This window comes from Cryptotermes secundus, unplaced genomic scaffold (genome assembly GCF_002891405.2).
Source record: "Cryptotermes secundus unplaced genomic scaffold, Csec_1.0 scaffold94, whole genome shotgun sequence".
NCBI classification, from domain to species: Eukaryota; Metazoa; Arthropoda; class Insecta; order Blattodea; family Kalotermitidae; genus Cryptotermes; species Cryptotermes secundus.
The window spans coordinates 2,353,563-2,369,921 of NW_019737391.1; the positions used below are offsets into that span (position 1 = coordinate 2,353,563).

The 16,359-nt window shown below is 40.6% G+C and overlaps 1 protein-coding gene and 1 long non-coding RNA gene across 2 annotated transcripts in view; both read left to right on the forward strand.

Moving 5' to 3' along the window:
* The window catches only part of LOC111870263 (glucose dehydrogenase [FAD, quinone]), a 6,749-nt gene extending 2,997 nt beyond the window's left edge, over positions 1–3,752 (forward strand). Inside the window, exon 2 of the mRNA XM_023862387.2 lies at positions 827–3,752. Coding sequence (XP_023718155.1) covers positions 854–2,719 — 1,866 coding nt within the window. The 5' untranslated portion in view covers positions 827–853 and the 3' untranslated portion in view covers positions 2,720–3,752. The remainder of the gene's footprint in view (positions 1–826) is intronic.
* Positions 1–16,359, forward strand: part of LOC111870267 — a 455,388-nt gene that overhangs the window by 314,599 nt on the left and 124,430 nt on the right. The window lies entirely within an intron of this gene.

The window sequence follows — 16,359 nt, forward strand, 5'->3', positions numbered from 1 at the left end:
CGTGTTTCAGCTTCAGTATTTGTCACTCCACCCATTTGTAGGTCTCTAACTAACGTGTTCCCCTTTAATACGCTTTCTTCATTTACTTTCCTTTCTTTTCTTTCTTTCTTTCTCACTCCCTCTGCTTCATTTTTATTGCACACGTGCGCGCGCATTGGATGCAACGGATGCAAACGGCTGTTGCTGGCATACCGTCTGCATCCTTCAGATGGGTGAATAAACATCAGGCAATTCATCTCCTGCGTGCGCAACATTATTCTTCCTGGTTGTACAGTCTACGAAACTAATATTCACAATGACTAATTGAACGAAGAACGTGGGGACAGGATTAGGTCATAACATCTCATAAATATTACCTGTCAGAGAAGTAACTTTTTTTGTAATTTAGATGACGCTGTCAACATGTGACCTATCCAAATGACTGCGCGGTCTTGGTCTTGAAAAGCAGGGATCGTGGGTTTGAATCCCAGTCAGGGCATGGATATTTGATTTGTGTATGCGTTTTTTTTTTGTGTTTGTGTTGTCCTGTGTTTAGGTAGAGACCTTGCGACGAGCTGATCCCCGTCCAAGGAGTCCTACCGTCTGTAAAATATTCAAGAAACTGAAAAATCAACCCTGTGCTCCAAAGTGGGAGCGAGAGGAGAGAGTTGTGGAAATTAACGAATCTAGAGTCCAAATGTTAACAGGTTCTCTGCCTCAATATCATATTACCGGACTGTCTAACTGATGTCCGGTTCTGGAACCATCTCAGAGATAGTGAGCATTATCTCTTACTTTCAAGTCAATGTTGCTCATCTGTTGATTTAGTAAATTTGCTTCTTTTCAGAATTCCACGATAACTGGAATAATAATTATGAAGAGCTCAACTCATTTCCTATTCCTTGTAGCTGCTTTTGCCCTCCGCGGTGCATACGCCCGTAACCCGAATTGGGGATTTACGGAACATATGTTAAACTATGCTATGGAGATGGTTAAACACGCTTCAGAAGAGCCCAGGGATGAAGTCAACATCCTACCTGAATACGATTTTATTGTTGTGGGTGCAGGCTCGGCTGGATGTGTGGTTGCCAATCGCCTGACTGAAGTGTCACAGTGGGACGTACTTCTACTGGAAGCAGGAGGGGAAGAGAACTACATAATGGACATACCTGTCGTTGCTATGTTGCTTCAGTTCACGGACGCCAACTGGAATTATAAAGGCGTGCCTTCAAACAAAACGTGTCTTGGTTTAACGAATAGACAGTGTTTGTTTCCACGTGGAAAGGTCATGGGCGGTAGCAGTGTTTTGAATTACATGATACATAACAGGGGGAGTCGGAAAGACTATGATTTATGGGAAGATATGGGGAATATTGGTTGGGGATACGAAGATGTTCTGCCATATTTCCTCAAATCCGAAGATATTGCTATTCCTGAACTGGCAAAGAACACGAAGTACCATTCTACAGGAGGATATATGACAATAAGTTACCCTCCTTACCGCACTCCCTTGGCAGAAGCTTTTCTTCAAGCTGGGATAGAGACAGGTTATCAAATAGTTGATTATAACGCGGAAACACAGACCGGGTTCAGCTTCATTCAAACCTCAACCAAGAACGGCACTAGGTGGAGTACTTCTAGGGCTTTCTTGCACCCAATTCGTGGTAGAAAGAATCTACATGTTAGTAAGCGAAGTTATGTAACAAAGATTTTGATAGATCATGACACTAAAAGGGCATATGGCGTAGAATATATTCGTAATAAGAAACGATACGTGGTGCATGCCAGAAAGGAAGTAATATTATCAGCAGGTGGAATAAACTCTCCGCATCTCCTGATGCTCTCTGGTGTAGGGCCCAAGAAACATCTCGAAGATATGAACATTCCTGTCATTGAGGATCTGAAGGTGGGGTACAATCTTATGGATCACATGGCGGTGATTGGGATCACGTTTCTGGTAAATGAAAGCGTCTCTTTGCGCTCTGACATGGTGTTTCAAAATGGCAAAGACCTTATAGATTACTTTCGATATCACGAGGGTCCTCTTACTACCGCGGGAGGAGTCGAAGCGATAGCGTTTTATGATACTAAGAATCTCAAGGGTATCAAAGGTTATCCAGATATAGAATTAATTTTCATAGGAGGTTCAATTGTTTCTGATCCAACTTTAAGGAAGACATTTGGTATCAGTGATTATATTTACGAAAGGACGTATAAACCAATTCAGAAATCACACGCATGGATGATAATACCAACTCTTTTAGCACCTAAAAGTCGAGGAAGAATCATGTTGAAAGATAACAAACCCTTACACAAGCCTCTTATATTTCACAATTACCTTCAGTATTCAGATGACTTGGAGACATTACTAAAAGGAGTGAAATTATCTGTAGACCTGAGCGAAACTGAAGCGTTTCAGAAATTTGGTTCCAAGTTGCATGATGTCCCAGTGCCTGGTTGCGAACAATTTGCCTTTAGATCCGATGACTACTGGAGGTGCATCATAAAACATCTCACATGCAGTATGTTTCACGTGTCAGGAACCTGTAAAATGGGACCTGCGTCTGACCAAGGGGCTGTCGTAGATCCCAGGTTGCGGGTGTATGGTATTAAAGGATTAAGAGTTATAGATTCTTCGATAATGCCCGTTGTTCCAAGGGCTCACACTAATGCACCAACAGTTATGATAGCTGAAAAGGGGGCTGATCTAGTGAAAGAGGACTGGGGACAGTTAGGATAATTCAAAGTCACGAACCTCAACATCTCATAACCCTATGGGCCTCCACGGCCAGTTACAGGGTAAGTTTACTTACTTACATACATGCTCGCCGTAAACACAGAATCTGTAATTAAGGACTACAGTGTAAACTCGATAATTCGAACTAATTAAAGTACTGATGTGTTGGTGCTGTCGAATCGCTCGGAGTATTGTATTTCAAATACAAATTAGAATTTTTAACAAAATTAGTTATGCAAAAATGTATTATTATATTTTATAATATTGTATTTAAGCATCCATGATGTACGTATTGTAGATAACAAAACTGATAATAACACTTCATCAACATCCTTATGAGCTGCACAAATAGCACACAAGTACAACTACAAATAACATTAATATGTGTAAATCTAGAAATATAATTGTAGAACACAACACATAATTTGTACATTATAGACAATACCCCAACCGGAATGGAGTGTTGCACAAATAAATCCAAAACAGAAGATACCCCAGAAAATATATTTTAAACGAATGGACGATGATCACAAGGAAAACAGTAGGCCGTTAATTAATTTTAATTAACTTTAATTTATTTTAATAATACTCAGTATTATTCTTTCAAGTGGTTGATCATTAATTAAAAATTGTGTCCGTTTTCCTTAGCTTGATCTTGAGAATTTCTAAACATCTTTCTTCCAGTTACTCCTTGACCTTAGTTTATATTCCTCAGTTATGTTGTTTGTGTACACGTATGTTTGTATAGCTACAGTGCCAACATATAAGAGTGTCTCGAAAGTTGCTCCAAGGTTTTGGGAGGCTGTATTTTCTTAATCACTATACGAGAATTTCTGGGAAGATCTAACCGACTATTTTTCTTTTGATACAACTCGGACCTATGGAAAAAGAAAAAATTATGGGGAGAGACAGGCACACAAACGACTCTTTGCCTACCAACAATAAGGGATACATACAGAAACACAGACATCGAAGTGATCACATAAGCCTCATAATCTTAAAAAAATAGAAGGAAGGGGGACACAGACGAATACACAGACAGAGAGAAAGGCCATCTCTCGAGCTGCCTATTATTATTTATTAATAAGGAAATTAGGCTAAAAAAATTATTGAAATGAAATTCATCTCGAAATATTTCTGTAAGCAAACTTCAGGCTGGATTCCTTTCACAGCACGTCAGCTATCCTGTCAATAATAAAGTTTAGCCCACCTCTGGAATTACTGTTATCAAAAGCTGCAATTATCCGACATTTTCGTTGGCCGTCTGCCGAGTACTCCGATAAACATGGACATATTGGACATAAGTCTACAAGAAAAAATGGAGGATGTCAGTTAGTGGGATCTCACCTTACAGTCCGCTGCCCAGAACTTGATTCATGGCTTCCGAGAACACGAATGTCACGTCTTGTTAAGGACATCTACTGCGGATGTGCGTACGGGGCAGGTGGCGAATGACTTACGAGGAAACGAATAGATCACCGCAGCTGCAATAGCAGTAGCTCTAGTGATGGTCTGAAATCGAGTATCGATTAGACATGTCGCGAACCTCGAAAGGAAAGTACTTGGAAACTTGCTGACAGAAACGTTTTGAGTTAAATTTATTTTCAGTTAATTATTTCTTCAGCATATTGTCACGTGTTGGGTATGTGACACGCGACAAATAACTTCACACCGTCTTGGATCAAGCGAATTTTCTCCACTCGCTCTTACAATTACACAATTCACAACTTCTCAACTACTTCCATCGGCAGTATCACACTTCTCCTGGTGTAGTCACTGCCATGCACTCGATACAACCCGAATCGGCGACTGATAGATTGCAACCCACTGGTTACTCAATACTCACTACTAGCTCACTCATAACTGGCTCAATCCTCACTACTAAATAGTGTTCGCTGCTCCTTATTTAGGCTCGGCACGGACAACACAGAAAACAGTGATAGGTACCACTGTTGCGTGATGCCGTGTTTACAGGTTGCCTAGCAACACTGTCGAGATTTGTTTACTGCAGTGTAGTAACCGCGGCATCCCTTGTTACGTCACTGTGGGAAGTGATGTCACGTCACCGTGGCAGTGGTTGCCTGAAACAGTTCCTCCTCTGTTACGTCACCGCGAGAGGCGACGGGGTGTTTACCGAGCGGTGAGTGATAATGGAAGGGGTGGGGTATGTGACGCCGCTCGCGAGACCGCAGAGTTCACGTGACCCCTACTTCCCGTTGCGCTATCCACGTCACACTATGAAATTAATTGTTAAGGGAATACAGGCTTCTGCATCTTTGACTGACATTCAGGATATTCTATACATTAATAGTGTGGCACATTCGCTCAAAGCAAGAACTGTGGAATCATAATAGACGGCCGTTACTTGGCAGCGGCCCGTTAATAAAAACACAGAAATTGTGTTTTCTGCGCAGCCGATAGTTGAGCACGTAACAGTGGAATTCGTCATGTAATCGATAAGCAAAAATTGCACTGCAAGAGAGAAACAGTGTTCTGTAAGCGGTCCATACCGAAATGTTGTAAGCAGGACAAATTAGGGGTCAGTTATTTAATTCCTGGGGTTCTGTCGTTGTGAGAAGCTGGTGGATAAGAACGGTGACATTTATGGAACCCAGTGGAAGGGGAATGTTCGCCGCTGAAGCTACTACCAAGCAACGGCTAGTGAAGACTTTAACAGATTGTGAAAACACAGTGTGTCCCATAGTGGATTTTAAAGTATGCAGAACGATGACAGCATAATCCTAACTTGTAGTTAGGGGTTGTTTAAGAGTCCTGTAAATCCGACTACCAATCCAAACCCCTTCTATAGTCACTGCATCACGTGACAACATATATGTTATTTAATTTTAACTCTTCTCATGTCTCATGTTGTGCGTCTTTGATGTAGACCATGCACAAGTCGTACATTTTCTATTACGTTCGATTTCATACATTAACATTGACTCTTCTAACGTTAACAGATCGATACTAAAGTGTTTGGATTATAATGCTTACAGTTGTGACTATGAAGAACTCTGTCTCCTGAGAAAACGCCCTGTAGTCCGATGAAAGTCAACACATGTTTCCTCCGAAACGTGGGTTGAGATTCGCCGAACTACACGGCTTTTTATCCCGAAAGATATCTCGAAATATGAAGTCCATTCCAATTGTATCATCGAAAAATTACTTACATTTATAAATAAACTGGACATAAAGTGGATAGATTTTCTGATAACTCAGTCAACTTAGTGACTGACTGTGGGTTGGATAAACGGGATTCGATCTTTTGCAAAACTGGGCCTACCTTGTAAACAACGTCTGTACTGAAGAATGTCGTCTTCTGGTGTGTGTGTGGTTGTGTGTGTGGCCATGTACATATTTTGTTAACAGACGTTTCGGAGGAACGTATCGCCTTCATCGCTAGCGGATTTCTTATACCCTGAAGATGGAGGCGATACGTTTCTCCGAAACGTTGGTTAACAAAATATGTACACGGCGCCATATCCCAGAAGACGGCATTCTTCATATTTACCCCCGTGAAACCCTCAAAAACATCTATACTGCTTCTATAGGCCATAGAGCCTCCCATACAATGGACAAAGGGGAGTATTGCATTATTCTCTGCAGTTAAAATAGACAGAGCCTGAAGCTAGTAACTCTTCTTCAACTAATCCAGAGATTAAGAATATATGTAGGACTAACTGTATTTTCGATGCTTGCCATATGTATTAATGATGACTCTGGGTACTTAATTTGTGTAGTGATAATATGGGGTCTTGAACTTCAATAGAGGCCTTAATATACGTCGAATATACTGCAGGATAATTAACAAATTATACACGTCAATATATAAAATTATTATCGAAAATTATTCAAATAAATATTTCTACGGTTTCTGGCAATATAAATTGAACGAAGTCCTTACATTCCTGGGAATTTTGTGCCGCGGAGTAATATCTCAGAAACTGAGTACAGTACAGTCATATCTTAAGTTTAATGTTATGTCAGTATAATTTTAAAACCATTTTTATCGATAAATTATTCCGGACCTCAGAGTCGTTTCAGAATTGGCCCACAATGAAGCAAATTTGTTCTCCATCGCCTTTATGTGGTTTCCGTTTTCTCTATTATAATTGCTTTTTTGATGCTTACACATTTTGAAGCTATAGGAAATACACGGAGATTGACGTCTGTTTGAATGTCTTTGCGTCTTTTAAAAACGATAAGACGTAATATTCATGAAGAAAAATGGACGTGGTGCCTTAGAGGACACCCCATTTTCATAAGTCTCCAATATAATGTGACTATTGGAGACTTGAAACGTAAGGGGGACAATAAATCCGTTATATGGGAACCTAAAATTGTGTTAGCAAGTTGTGAAGCGTATGAAAACTTTTTACGGACATTTTTTAGAATGTAAGATTAAAGCTTGGCGGTGGAGCGAAATCCATAGCGCCCAGTTTTGTAACTAGATTGAAGCCATAAGGCTAGGTTCTTTTTTAAAATATTGCTTCTTAGAAAAGAGAAGTCGCCTAATTTTCGGGCCCTTAAAATAAATATGGAAGCCGGGATAGCGTAGTCAGTATAGCGCCTGGCTACGGACTGGACGACCGAGGGTTCGAAGTTCAAGTCCCGGTAAAGTCAAAGATTTTCTCTTCTCTGAGTCGTCCAGACTGGCTCTGGGGTTCATTCAACCTTCGATCCATTGGGTATATGGGGCTGTTTCTCCAAGTGTAAAGCAGTAGGGGCGTGAAGATTACCACTCACCTCCACCTAGCGCCGAGGCCAAGAAAGTGTGTACTTATACATCCACTCCCCCATACGCCTTCGTGAAGTAGTGCTTAATTAGTTAAGCACAAGAAAAATTTTACATTTACTTTACCCCCCAAAAAATGAATATGGAAAGGTTATGGTGGGGAGTTTTAATTGCTAATTATAATGATATTTATGAAAAGAATTAGAATTTATTGAAGGTATTAAGTTTTCAATTTGTTGTTTCTAAGGAGGGTAGTTTTTAATTTGTTTTGCTTACAGTCCTCAGGAATAACCGACATAGACAATCTTGCGAGATTTTAACCTAATTTCCTCATTTTGAAAATTTAAGATCAGACTTATGAGATCATCTTCTTGTCTGTCTGTGCATCCGTTTGTAACGACATGGGCGAATAGTTCTTCCCAGAACTTCCTCTTTCTGATTTTCTCGTTAGAAAAAATATGGGGTCGCCTTAAATTCAGACTTACACGATAATTATAAATTATCTGCAATACATTCATGTAGCTTCAGAATTACATAAATTTAGTGTCACGAATCTTTAAAGTTACATATAAGAAATTAAGGATGGCGTATGAGTGAACCTGCGTGAGCCTGATATCCTTAGCACCATCTGTGAGCCGATTGTCTAGGAAATGTGGGAACCTCAACCTCTCACATCCCTATGGACCTCCACGGCCTGTTACAGAGATAGCTATATATAAATATATTAAATGTAATACTTTCTTGCTGAGGCAAAATTTCAAACTTATATTTCAAAACCTTACGTTCCTTTCATGTGTTTGCTCTGAGTATAATTTTGTTGAGGCCATTAACATCGTTAACATTGGATAGATGGAGCATAAATACGTAACGCTTTGTCAAAAGCAACTCCTTGAGAGTCATTACAAGCAGAGCCGTACCTACCCACCCCCACATAAAGTCGTATTAGCCTTCTCAGAAACCTTCTTTCCAATTAAAACAAAAATTCGAAACCCTGCCAAAGCGTTATTAGTGTCTAATTAATTCCATGTAGCCCAGTCCTTTTTGAGGAGCAGGCAATAGCTCAATTACTCAAGAATTTTTCAAAAATTTTACGTAACGCGAAGGTTCATTACCGTGTTCACAAGAGCCTTCCGTTGATCCCTTTCCTGAGCCACACTAATCCAGTTCGTACTGCTTCATCCTAATTCTCTATGCTCCATTTCCCCCATCCCAAAACCAGGGACTCACTATCCCGTGGTGACAAGGATCCACTTGTCATGGGTTATTGGTGTTATTTATAGCTCTTCTGAAATTAAAATTTCTGTCAATGAATGGTCACGATATAAACAAAAGATCGGGTACAATTTATTGTCATTTTTTTTTGCTTGGCACTACAGCCCCAGTGGGCCTAGGCCTACCTCCATGAACTTCTCCGTTCACTTCGGTTTTTCTAGATCTTACACATTCGGTAGGACTCCTTGGGCGGGTGATCAGCTCGTCGCAAGGCCTCTACCTGTACACAAAGACAGAAAAACGCATATACAGAAACTAAACATCCATGTCCTGAGTGGGATTGGAACTCACGATCCCGGTTTCCAAGCGAGCGAAGACAGTACATGCCTTAGACCGCTCGGCTACCGTGACCGGCTCATTGTCATTTAATGAAGATAATTCACAATGGAGAGCTTCATAACTGTATAACAAGTATAATTAGAATGACCAAGTCAAGGAGGATGAGATGGGCAGGTCATGTAGCACGAATGGGGAGACGAGGAATGCGTTTAGGATATTGGTGGGAAAGCCAGAACGAAGGAGACCACTGGGAAGACCAAGGCGTAGGTGGGTGGACAGTATTAAAAAAAGGATCTTAGAGAGATAGGATGGGATGGTTTGGATTGGATTTATCTGGCTCAGGATAGGGACCAGTGGAGGGCTCTTGTGAACACGGTAATGAACCTTCGGGTTCCATAAAATGCTGGAAAATTCTTGAGTAGCTGCAGAATTGGAGGCTCCTTAAGAAGGGTTCAGCTCCATGAGTATATAAGTAAGTAAATAAATGGGGTTATGGAGTGCGCCTCCCCAGACTGCCCCCTTAGGCCGCGTGAGCTCCAGCACAATCCCTGACTACAAAATCCAAATGTAGCTGGGAAGATAATAGCGTAAATTATTTTAAGCAAATTGATATGTCTGAGACTCGGTTCAAATTGAGTTATTTTCTGATTACGGAGAAGAATCATTCCATTCCGTTACAGGAATTTGTTAATTAACTGAATAACTACGCTACAGTAGGTTTAAGGAATACCTTATACTGTAGTCGGAGCCGGGATATCTTAGTCGGTATAGCAAGTGGCTACGGGCTGGACGACTGAGGGGCGGAGTTAAGCCCCGGTGGCGTGAAGAATTTTCCCTTCTCCACGTGGTCCAGACCGCCTCTGTGGTCCACCCAATCTCCTATTGAAAGGATACTGGGGGTTCTTTCCCCGAAGGTAAAGCGGCCGGATCGTGAAGCTAACCACTCCAGCTAGTGCTGAAGTCAAGACTTACCTGCCTTGCCACTTCACACTTTTACACTGAGAGGTGATGCGTACCTTGACGTGGTAAATACCGTATTTACGCATGTATAGGCCGCGTGCGTGTATAGGCCGCAGCACAATTTTCAGACAAATTATAGAAAAAATAATTTTCTTGGAATATTATTTCAGGAGTAGAATACCCTGTATTACTAATTATGAATATGTTTTTTTTAACGAAATGTGATTTCGAATATTTCGAATATAAGCCGCACCCCAGTTTTCCTCTTGAATTTTTGGCAAAAAATGTGCGGCCTATACATGCGTAAATACGGTACTCGTATCTCTGCAATCCCACATGTACTGTGACCACACCTCATTTCTAGACAGCTTCACCGAAATCCACAAGAATGCGGATCCAGCGAAATGGCCCCAACTCATGTCCCCCTCGATCACCTGATTTGCTCCTTCATAATTCTTTCTTATGGAGATACGTCTAAGAATTTGCATATCAGACCAAAATCATTCAACTGCCTGATCTACGCCATAGGATCTTTGATGTAGTCATCTGTAACTCCAGAGTTGCTGAGATAAACTGGACGGGGACGTAATAATGGTTGGAAGTCTGCCTCCCCTCATGGGGACACATGTCCGGGTCTATTGACACGACAAAATAATGGGTTGAGCTTTTACACTATTCACCTCAAACAGCTTGCAGATATCTTCGTTTGGAGTGAAATTATTTGGCTTCTTTTGTCTGTTTTCATTCCGGTCTCCCTGTGATTTTCTATATACACCTTCTTGTCGATCACAGTGGCCCGCTCGAACGCTGGGATAGTGGGTTAGAACCCCACTCAAAGGCGTGGAGGCCTTGCGATGGGCTGATCCTCCGTCCAAGGAGTCCTCGCTATTGTGTAAAAGATCAAGAAACTGAAACTCGTGTGAAGCCCAACAAAGGGCTGTAACAGTAATAATAATAATAATAATAATAATAATTAAATTCAGTTCAGTTTTTTTATTATTTATGTACTGAGCCAACAGCCGCAAGGCCAATTACAGACACAACACAGTGTAGACAGGAGTAGTTACATACTGAACAAACACAACATAAAGTCAAAGACTAATTGAAGGTAAGCATTGGAGGAAAACATATTAATGCATATAAGGAAAAAATAAACAAATTAATAATAATAATAATAATAATAATAATAATAATAATAAGGCCTTCATGGTCCGTCCAAGGTAAATTATAATTTAGCCTGTTTTCTTTGGTACTTGAAATAATCTTTCCGGTGTTATTCAGTTAATTAGTATCCGATGTTGACAGATATTGTGTAATGTTGTCTTTAAAGAAAAAAGAATGACGGATGCGTTAACTTAGTATAATCGGTGTCCTTGAAGACTGATAGTTGTGGTAGAGTATGTCTTTGAACGCAAGTAATAGACGTACTGATGTAGTGTGACGCGTGCACGTATACACGAATGTAGCGTTCTGTGTGTAAACACAGTTGGAGTGTAAGATCCAGCGCCCACTGAGAACTATAAAATTTTCAAATCAAAGATTTGTCTCTATATTTCCAGTCAAAACCAAAGAAACAATACGGACTCATATATGCTTACTGCACTGTTGTCACGAGAATACCTTTGGCAGTGGTTGCTGGATATGACAAAGTAATGTGTCACCCTTGTATTGTATTGGAGAGGGTGGGTTTCCCCATGCACTTAGACCAACTGTTGGTCCATTGTGCGTCCCTCTATGATATTCTACCAGTCTCTATTCCCTATCGGTACTGGTGCGTACCATCAGTCCCGACTCAGTTCGGCCTCTACTGGCTCAGCGGTATCTCGATGCTTCCCCCATCTACCAGAAGCGTTAGAGACTACTGTACCTTGAGTCACGAGGTGGGAACGTTACCCCTAGACTACGGAGGCCGCTTATGTGTCACCCTTACTCAAAGGTAGTACAATTGAGAAACAAATCTCTTAACAATGTTAAAAAGTTCAAAGAGATGTCATTAACCAAGAATAATTACTCCCTTCTTTTGTAACTGAAACACTGTTATTTAAACTTTTCCTTCTGCTTCGAAATGAAGAAAGGAAGTGTATCAGGATGAAAGTAAAGAGTTGAATGTAACTTTCGCTTTATAATTACAGCCTCTTATGACATCACTTTTGTTAAAACTAACTAACACAATTACCTCTTAATTGAAAGAGCTCTGGTTCTTAACGAGTCACTATCTTATGAGTGATGAGTTTTCAAGTGTACTTTTATATAAATTATACTGATGATAAATTGGATGTGTCATGCTATCTCAGGTTTCATTTCAATGAATAGTGAAATTTGGAGTGTGATGAAATGATAATTTTTTTTTTCGAGAAGTTGGTAAGTTCGGCAACAATTTACTGGCCCATGAGTCCAGCTGTGCCAATTATTGATCAAGTCAAATGGAAGCATGAAGATTATTTCTTCTGGGATGTGAGTCATGTAGGACCGCCTCTGTTGTAATGTCATAGCGATGTTTCGGACAGACCTGCTACTTCCATCTTCATTGTCATTTTTCTATTTAGTTAACGTTGCAGTCACGTTGGTATCACTCGTGCTTCATAACATGAGTGGTCCCTGGTTCAGAATCTCAGTCCTAAGACAGGCAATCTTGACGCTGACTGGTATATTTCTTGGCTTTCACTAGACCCTCCAGACAAATTCCGCCATATTACCTTAAATTAAACAACAGTAATTTTCATTTTATGCATCCTGTTCTGTTATTATAGACAATTTATTTATTGGAATCCGTCACAACACAACAATATAAAGGTCAAGACTAAAATTAGCTTAGCTACATGTTTCGGCTTTTAAAGCCATCATCAGGGAAACACATGATTACCATATTCACGCACTATTGAACTGCAATTTCATTACAATAGTAAAGCTAGATACTTGATAACTGTTATTATAAAATATATGGTATAAAAATAAAATGAACTGAAAACTTATTATAAAAACGAAAGTTCTGGCGTAAAATAAGGTAAAAACACTTCATGTGATATCCTATTTCATCAAGTTAGTTGTTGCAATTTTGTTATAATCCCGCGGACATAATGGTATGGTCTAGACTTGTATACATGTAATAAACTGCTTGGAGGCCCGTGGTATAGATGTCGTATAGTTTTGACGTTAATTGTTGGGCCAGTGCCTCATCTTACAATGTATTTGTCCGTTCTGTAGGGAATATAGATTACAATCTATATTACACCATGTATTTTATAATGAAATAATTATCAAGTATCCAGCTTTACCATCGCAATTGCAGTTCAGTAGTGCGTGACTATGGTACTCATGTGTTTGCCTGATGATGGCCTTAATAGCCGAAATATGTAGCCCAGCTAATTTTAGCCTTGACCTTTATATTGTTGTGTTGTGACGGACCCCAATAAAGAAATTGCAAACAACAGTACTTCCTTCCAAATCATTTCCCGCTCATAATTTACTGATCATCATAAAATTATGTAATATGAGCTGCAGGATTTTTTTTTAAATAAACAGCTTTATTTTAAATACTCTATAAAATTTCGTAAGATTTGAGCTTGGTTGCAGTCTGCAGCTATATGCTCACGCTGGTTCCTTGCTCGCTGACTTTTCTACATTGAAGATTGAGGCGATACGCTCATTCGAAACGTCGGTTCCTATACGGCGCCACATCCCAGCAGACGGCATTCTTTATATAACATTTCCTTCGTGATCAAGGATAGCGCAGTCAGTATAGCGACTAGCTACTGGCCGAACGATAGAGGGGTCGGAGATAGAGTCCCGGTGGGGTTAAGAATTTTCACTTCGCCATGTCGTTCAGACCTACATTTGGGTTCACCCAACCTCCTATCAAATATGTACCGGGGGATCTTTCCCCGAGGATAAAGCGAGCGGGGCGTGAAGCTGGCCACTCGCCTCCAACTAGTATCGAGGTGAAGAAAATTTGGATCTATATATCCACTCCCCCATACGCCTTCATGGCGTAATGTTCAATTAGTTAAGCACAGACACAACTTTACATGTTTACATTTTCCTTCTGGATGTGAATCAGCGCAGTTCGGCAGACAAGTTCGGACGTTTCGCAAGAAACACATGATGCTTATCTTCAAGGTAAATGTAAATATTTTTTTTTATTCAGTTGACCTGGGTACATCACAGTGAAAATTGCGCAGGCTCCAAGATTTCCCAATTGAAGCTCATTTCCCGGAGATGAACTGTCCTTTCCAGGACAGTGCACGGTCATTATGTCAAATGACGTCATACACTAGGACTTCGTCATCCATTCCAAATTAGAGTACATAATTATCAGCCATATTTCATAGAAACTAACCGTTGTAATTGATAAAGCCTTTTTAAATAGCGCAATAAAATTGTGCCCTTGAAGGTATTCTGCTTCGCAGATGTGTTCAAGGCCGAGGGGAAGACAAGAAAAACATGGTAATTTCGTAGGATGAGTAAGCTTAAAATTGACCGTGATGTAATTATGCTGTTTTTATTTTCGGATTAATTCTTAACATATTCTTTGCACGGAATATCATATGGCACTTTGGAACCGGTTGCTCGTCCTTCCTGTCTAGCATCCTCTCTTATTCTGCACATCACATAATCCATTCATGGCAGACCGTGAATATCTCGCTATGAAACCAAGCAAACATATTATCCGATTGTACATTAAAAGGATTTCACATAAAGTACTTTCAGTTAAACTGTATTAGTGAAAACTAAAGAGTTTGCCTTAAACGAATAAGAAGACACGGTGTAGCCAGGTAGAAGTTCACCGACGTTTCGGTGCAACTTCAGAATCGAAGATTAAGCCAGATAATAAAAATTAACTTGTCGCAAGATACTTGCTGGATAATTTCCTTGCCTAACTTAGTATACAAAAGGCCGCGCCATAGCTCAAGCGGTTAGTCGCTGGCTTCCCACCGCTGAGGCAGGTTTTCTCCGAGTACTTCGGTTTCCCGTGCCAATCTTCGTTCCACCAATTGCTCCACAATCACCCTTACCTATCATCTGGGGCTGGTACAATAGGCCAGAAATGACCGCAGTACAAGGGACTTAGTCCCACCCCACTAGCAATAAAAAAATAGTATACAAAATACCCAACGGCGGTCTAGGTGTTATTAAGCTTAATAACAGCCCCTTTATTTACATACGACGTTAGGTAAAGCGGACTTTATTGAAAATCATCCGGTCTAGAAAAACGAGATTAACGGCCATGGGGATCCGTTATGCTGACCACGCGGCAACTTATATCCGCGAAAGTTGGCAGTAAGTTCACCGACAAGCGGCGGTCGCTCGGTCGGTATAGTTCGCTTGCGGACTACAGGCCACAGAGTTTTTTTAAAGATCAACATTTGCTGAAAATACAGGAATAAAATCAAAGAAAACACAAAATCCAACCCCGTGGCCTGTAGTCCGCAACTATACCGACCACCGCTCAGTTCACACCCACATACCACCTCCACCCTCCAACACACAAACAAGTTTACCATTATTCGATCAGTATTTTGACTCTGGATATCCTTTATAGCTTTCGTGGTTGAAATATAATTTGCGGATTTTTGGAATGCCGCCATTTTAAGTCGTGCCGCATCAATCACATTCAGACAATGTGGCTCCAGCTTGAAGTTGTTCAGTTTTCTACTACTTTGTTACTTCTTTTCTATTCAATTTTTCCCCTTTCTCCTTTAGAAAAGACATTTTGTCGACATTCTGTCTCCCATTTCAACATGCTTTCCTTTTTGCAGCTCCCATTTTTTAGCAATAATCTCTTCACACTTTCTTCAGTATTCTCGCCTTCACTCGCTTGTAGTGTGAGAAACGATACAGCATTCCTAAACAGAAGACGAAAACGCAAGTGGAAAATCGTTTTTGCTCTCGTAAAATTTATCTACCGCATTATATTCGGGGGCACGCGGTAGCGTAGTTGGTTGAGACACTATGCTACACGCCGGAAGGTCACGGGTTCGATTCCCAGTGAGGTCACTGAATTTTCAGTTGACCTAATCCTTCCAGCCGCACTATGGCCCTGGGCTCGACTCAGCCTCTAACAGAAATGAGTACCAGGTACCTTCTAAAAGTCAAAGGGGCTGCCTGCGTGTAAGGCTGACAACCTTACCGCCATCTATGAGCCGATTGTCTAGATAATATGGAATGCCCAATTGACCCCAGGGCCATAGTGCGGCTGGAAGGTTTAGGTCAATTGAAAAAATCAAACTCATCGGGATTCGAAAACGCGACCTTCCGGCTTGTAGCATAGTGCCTCAACCAACTACTCTACCGCGTTAATGTGAGATATTATTTATTTCCGGCTTCAAGAAATTAAGGGGACTCCTTTATTTAGAACTTGTAAGAGCTTCCCTCTCTGCCTAGCGTTCCTTTTAGCACA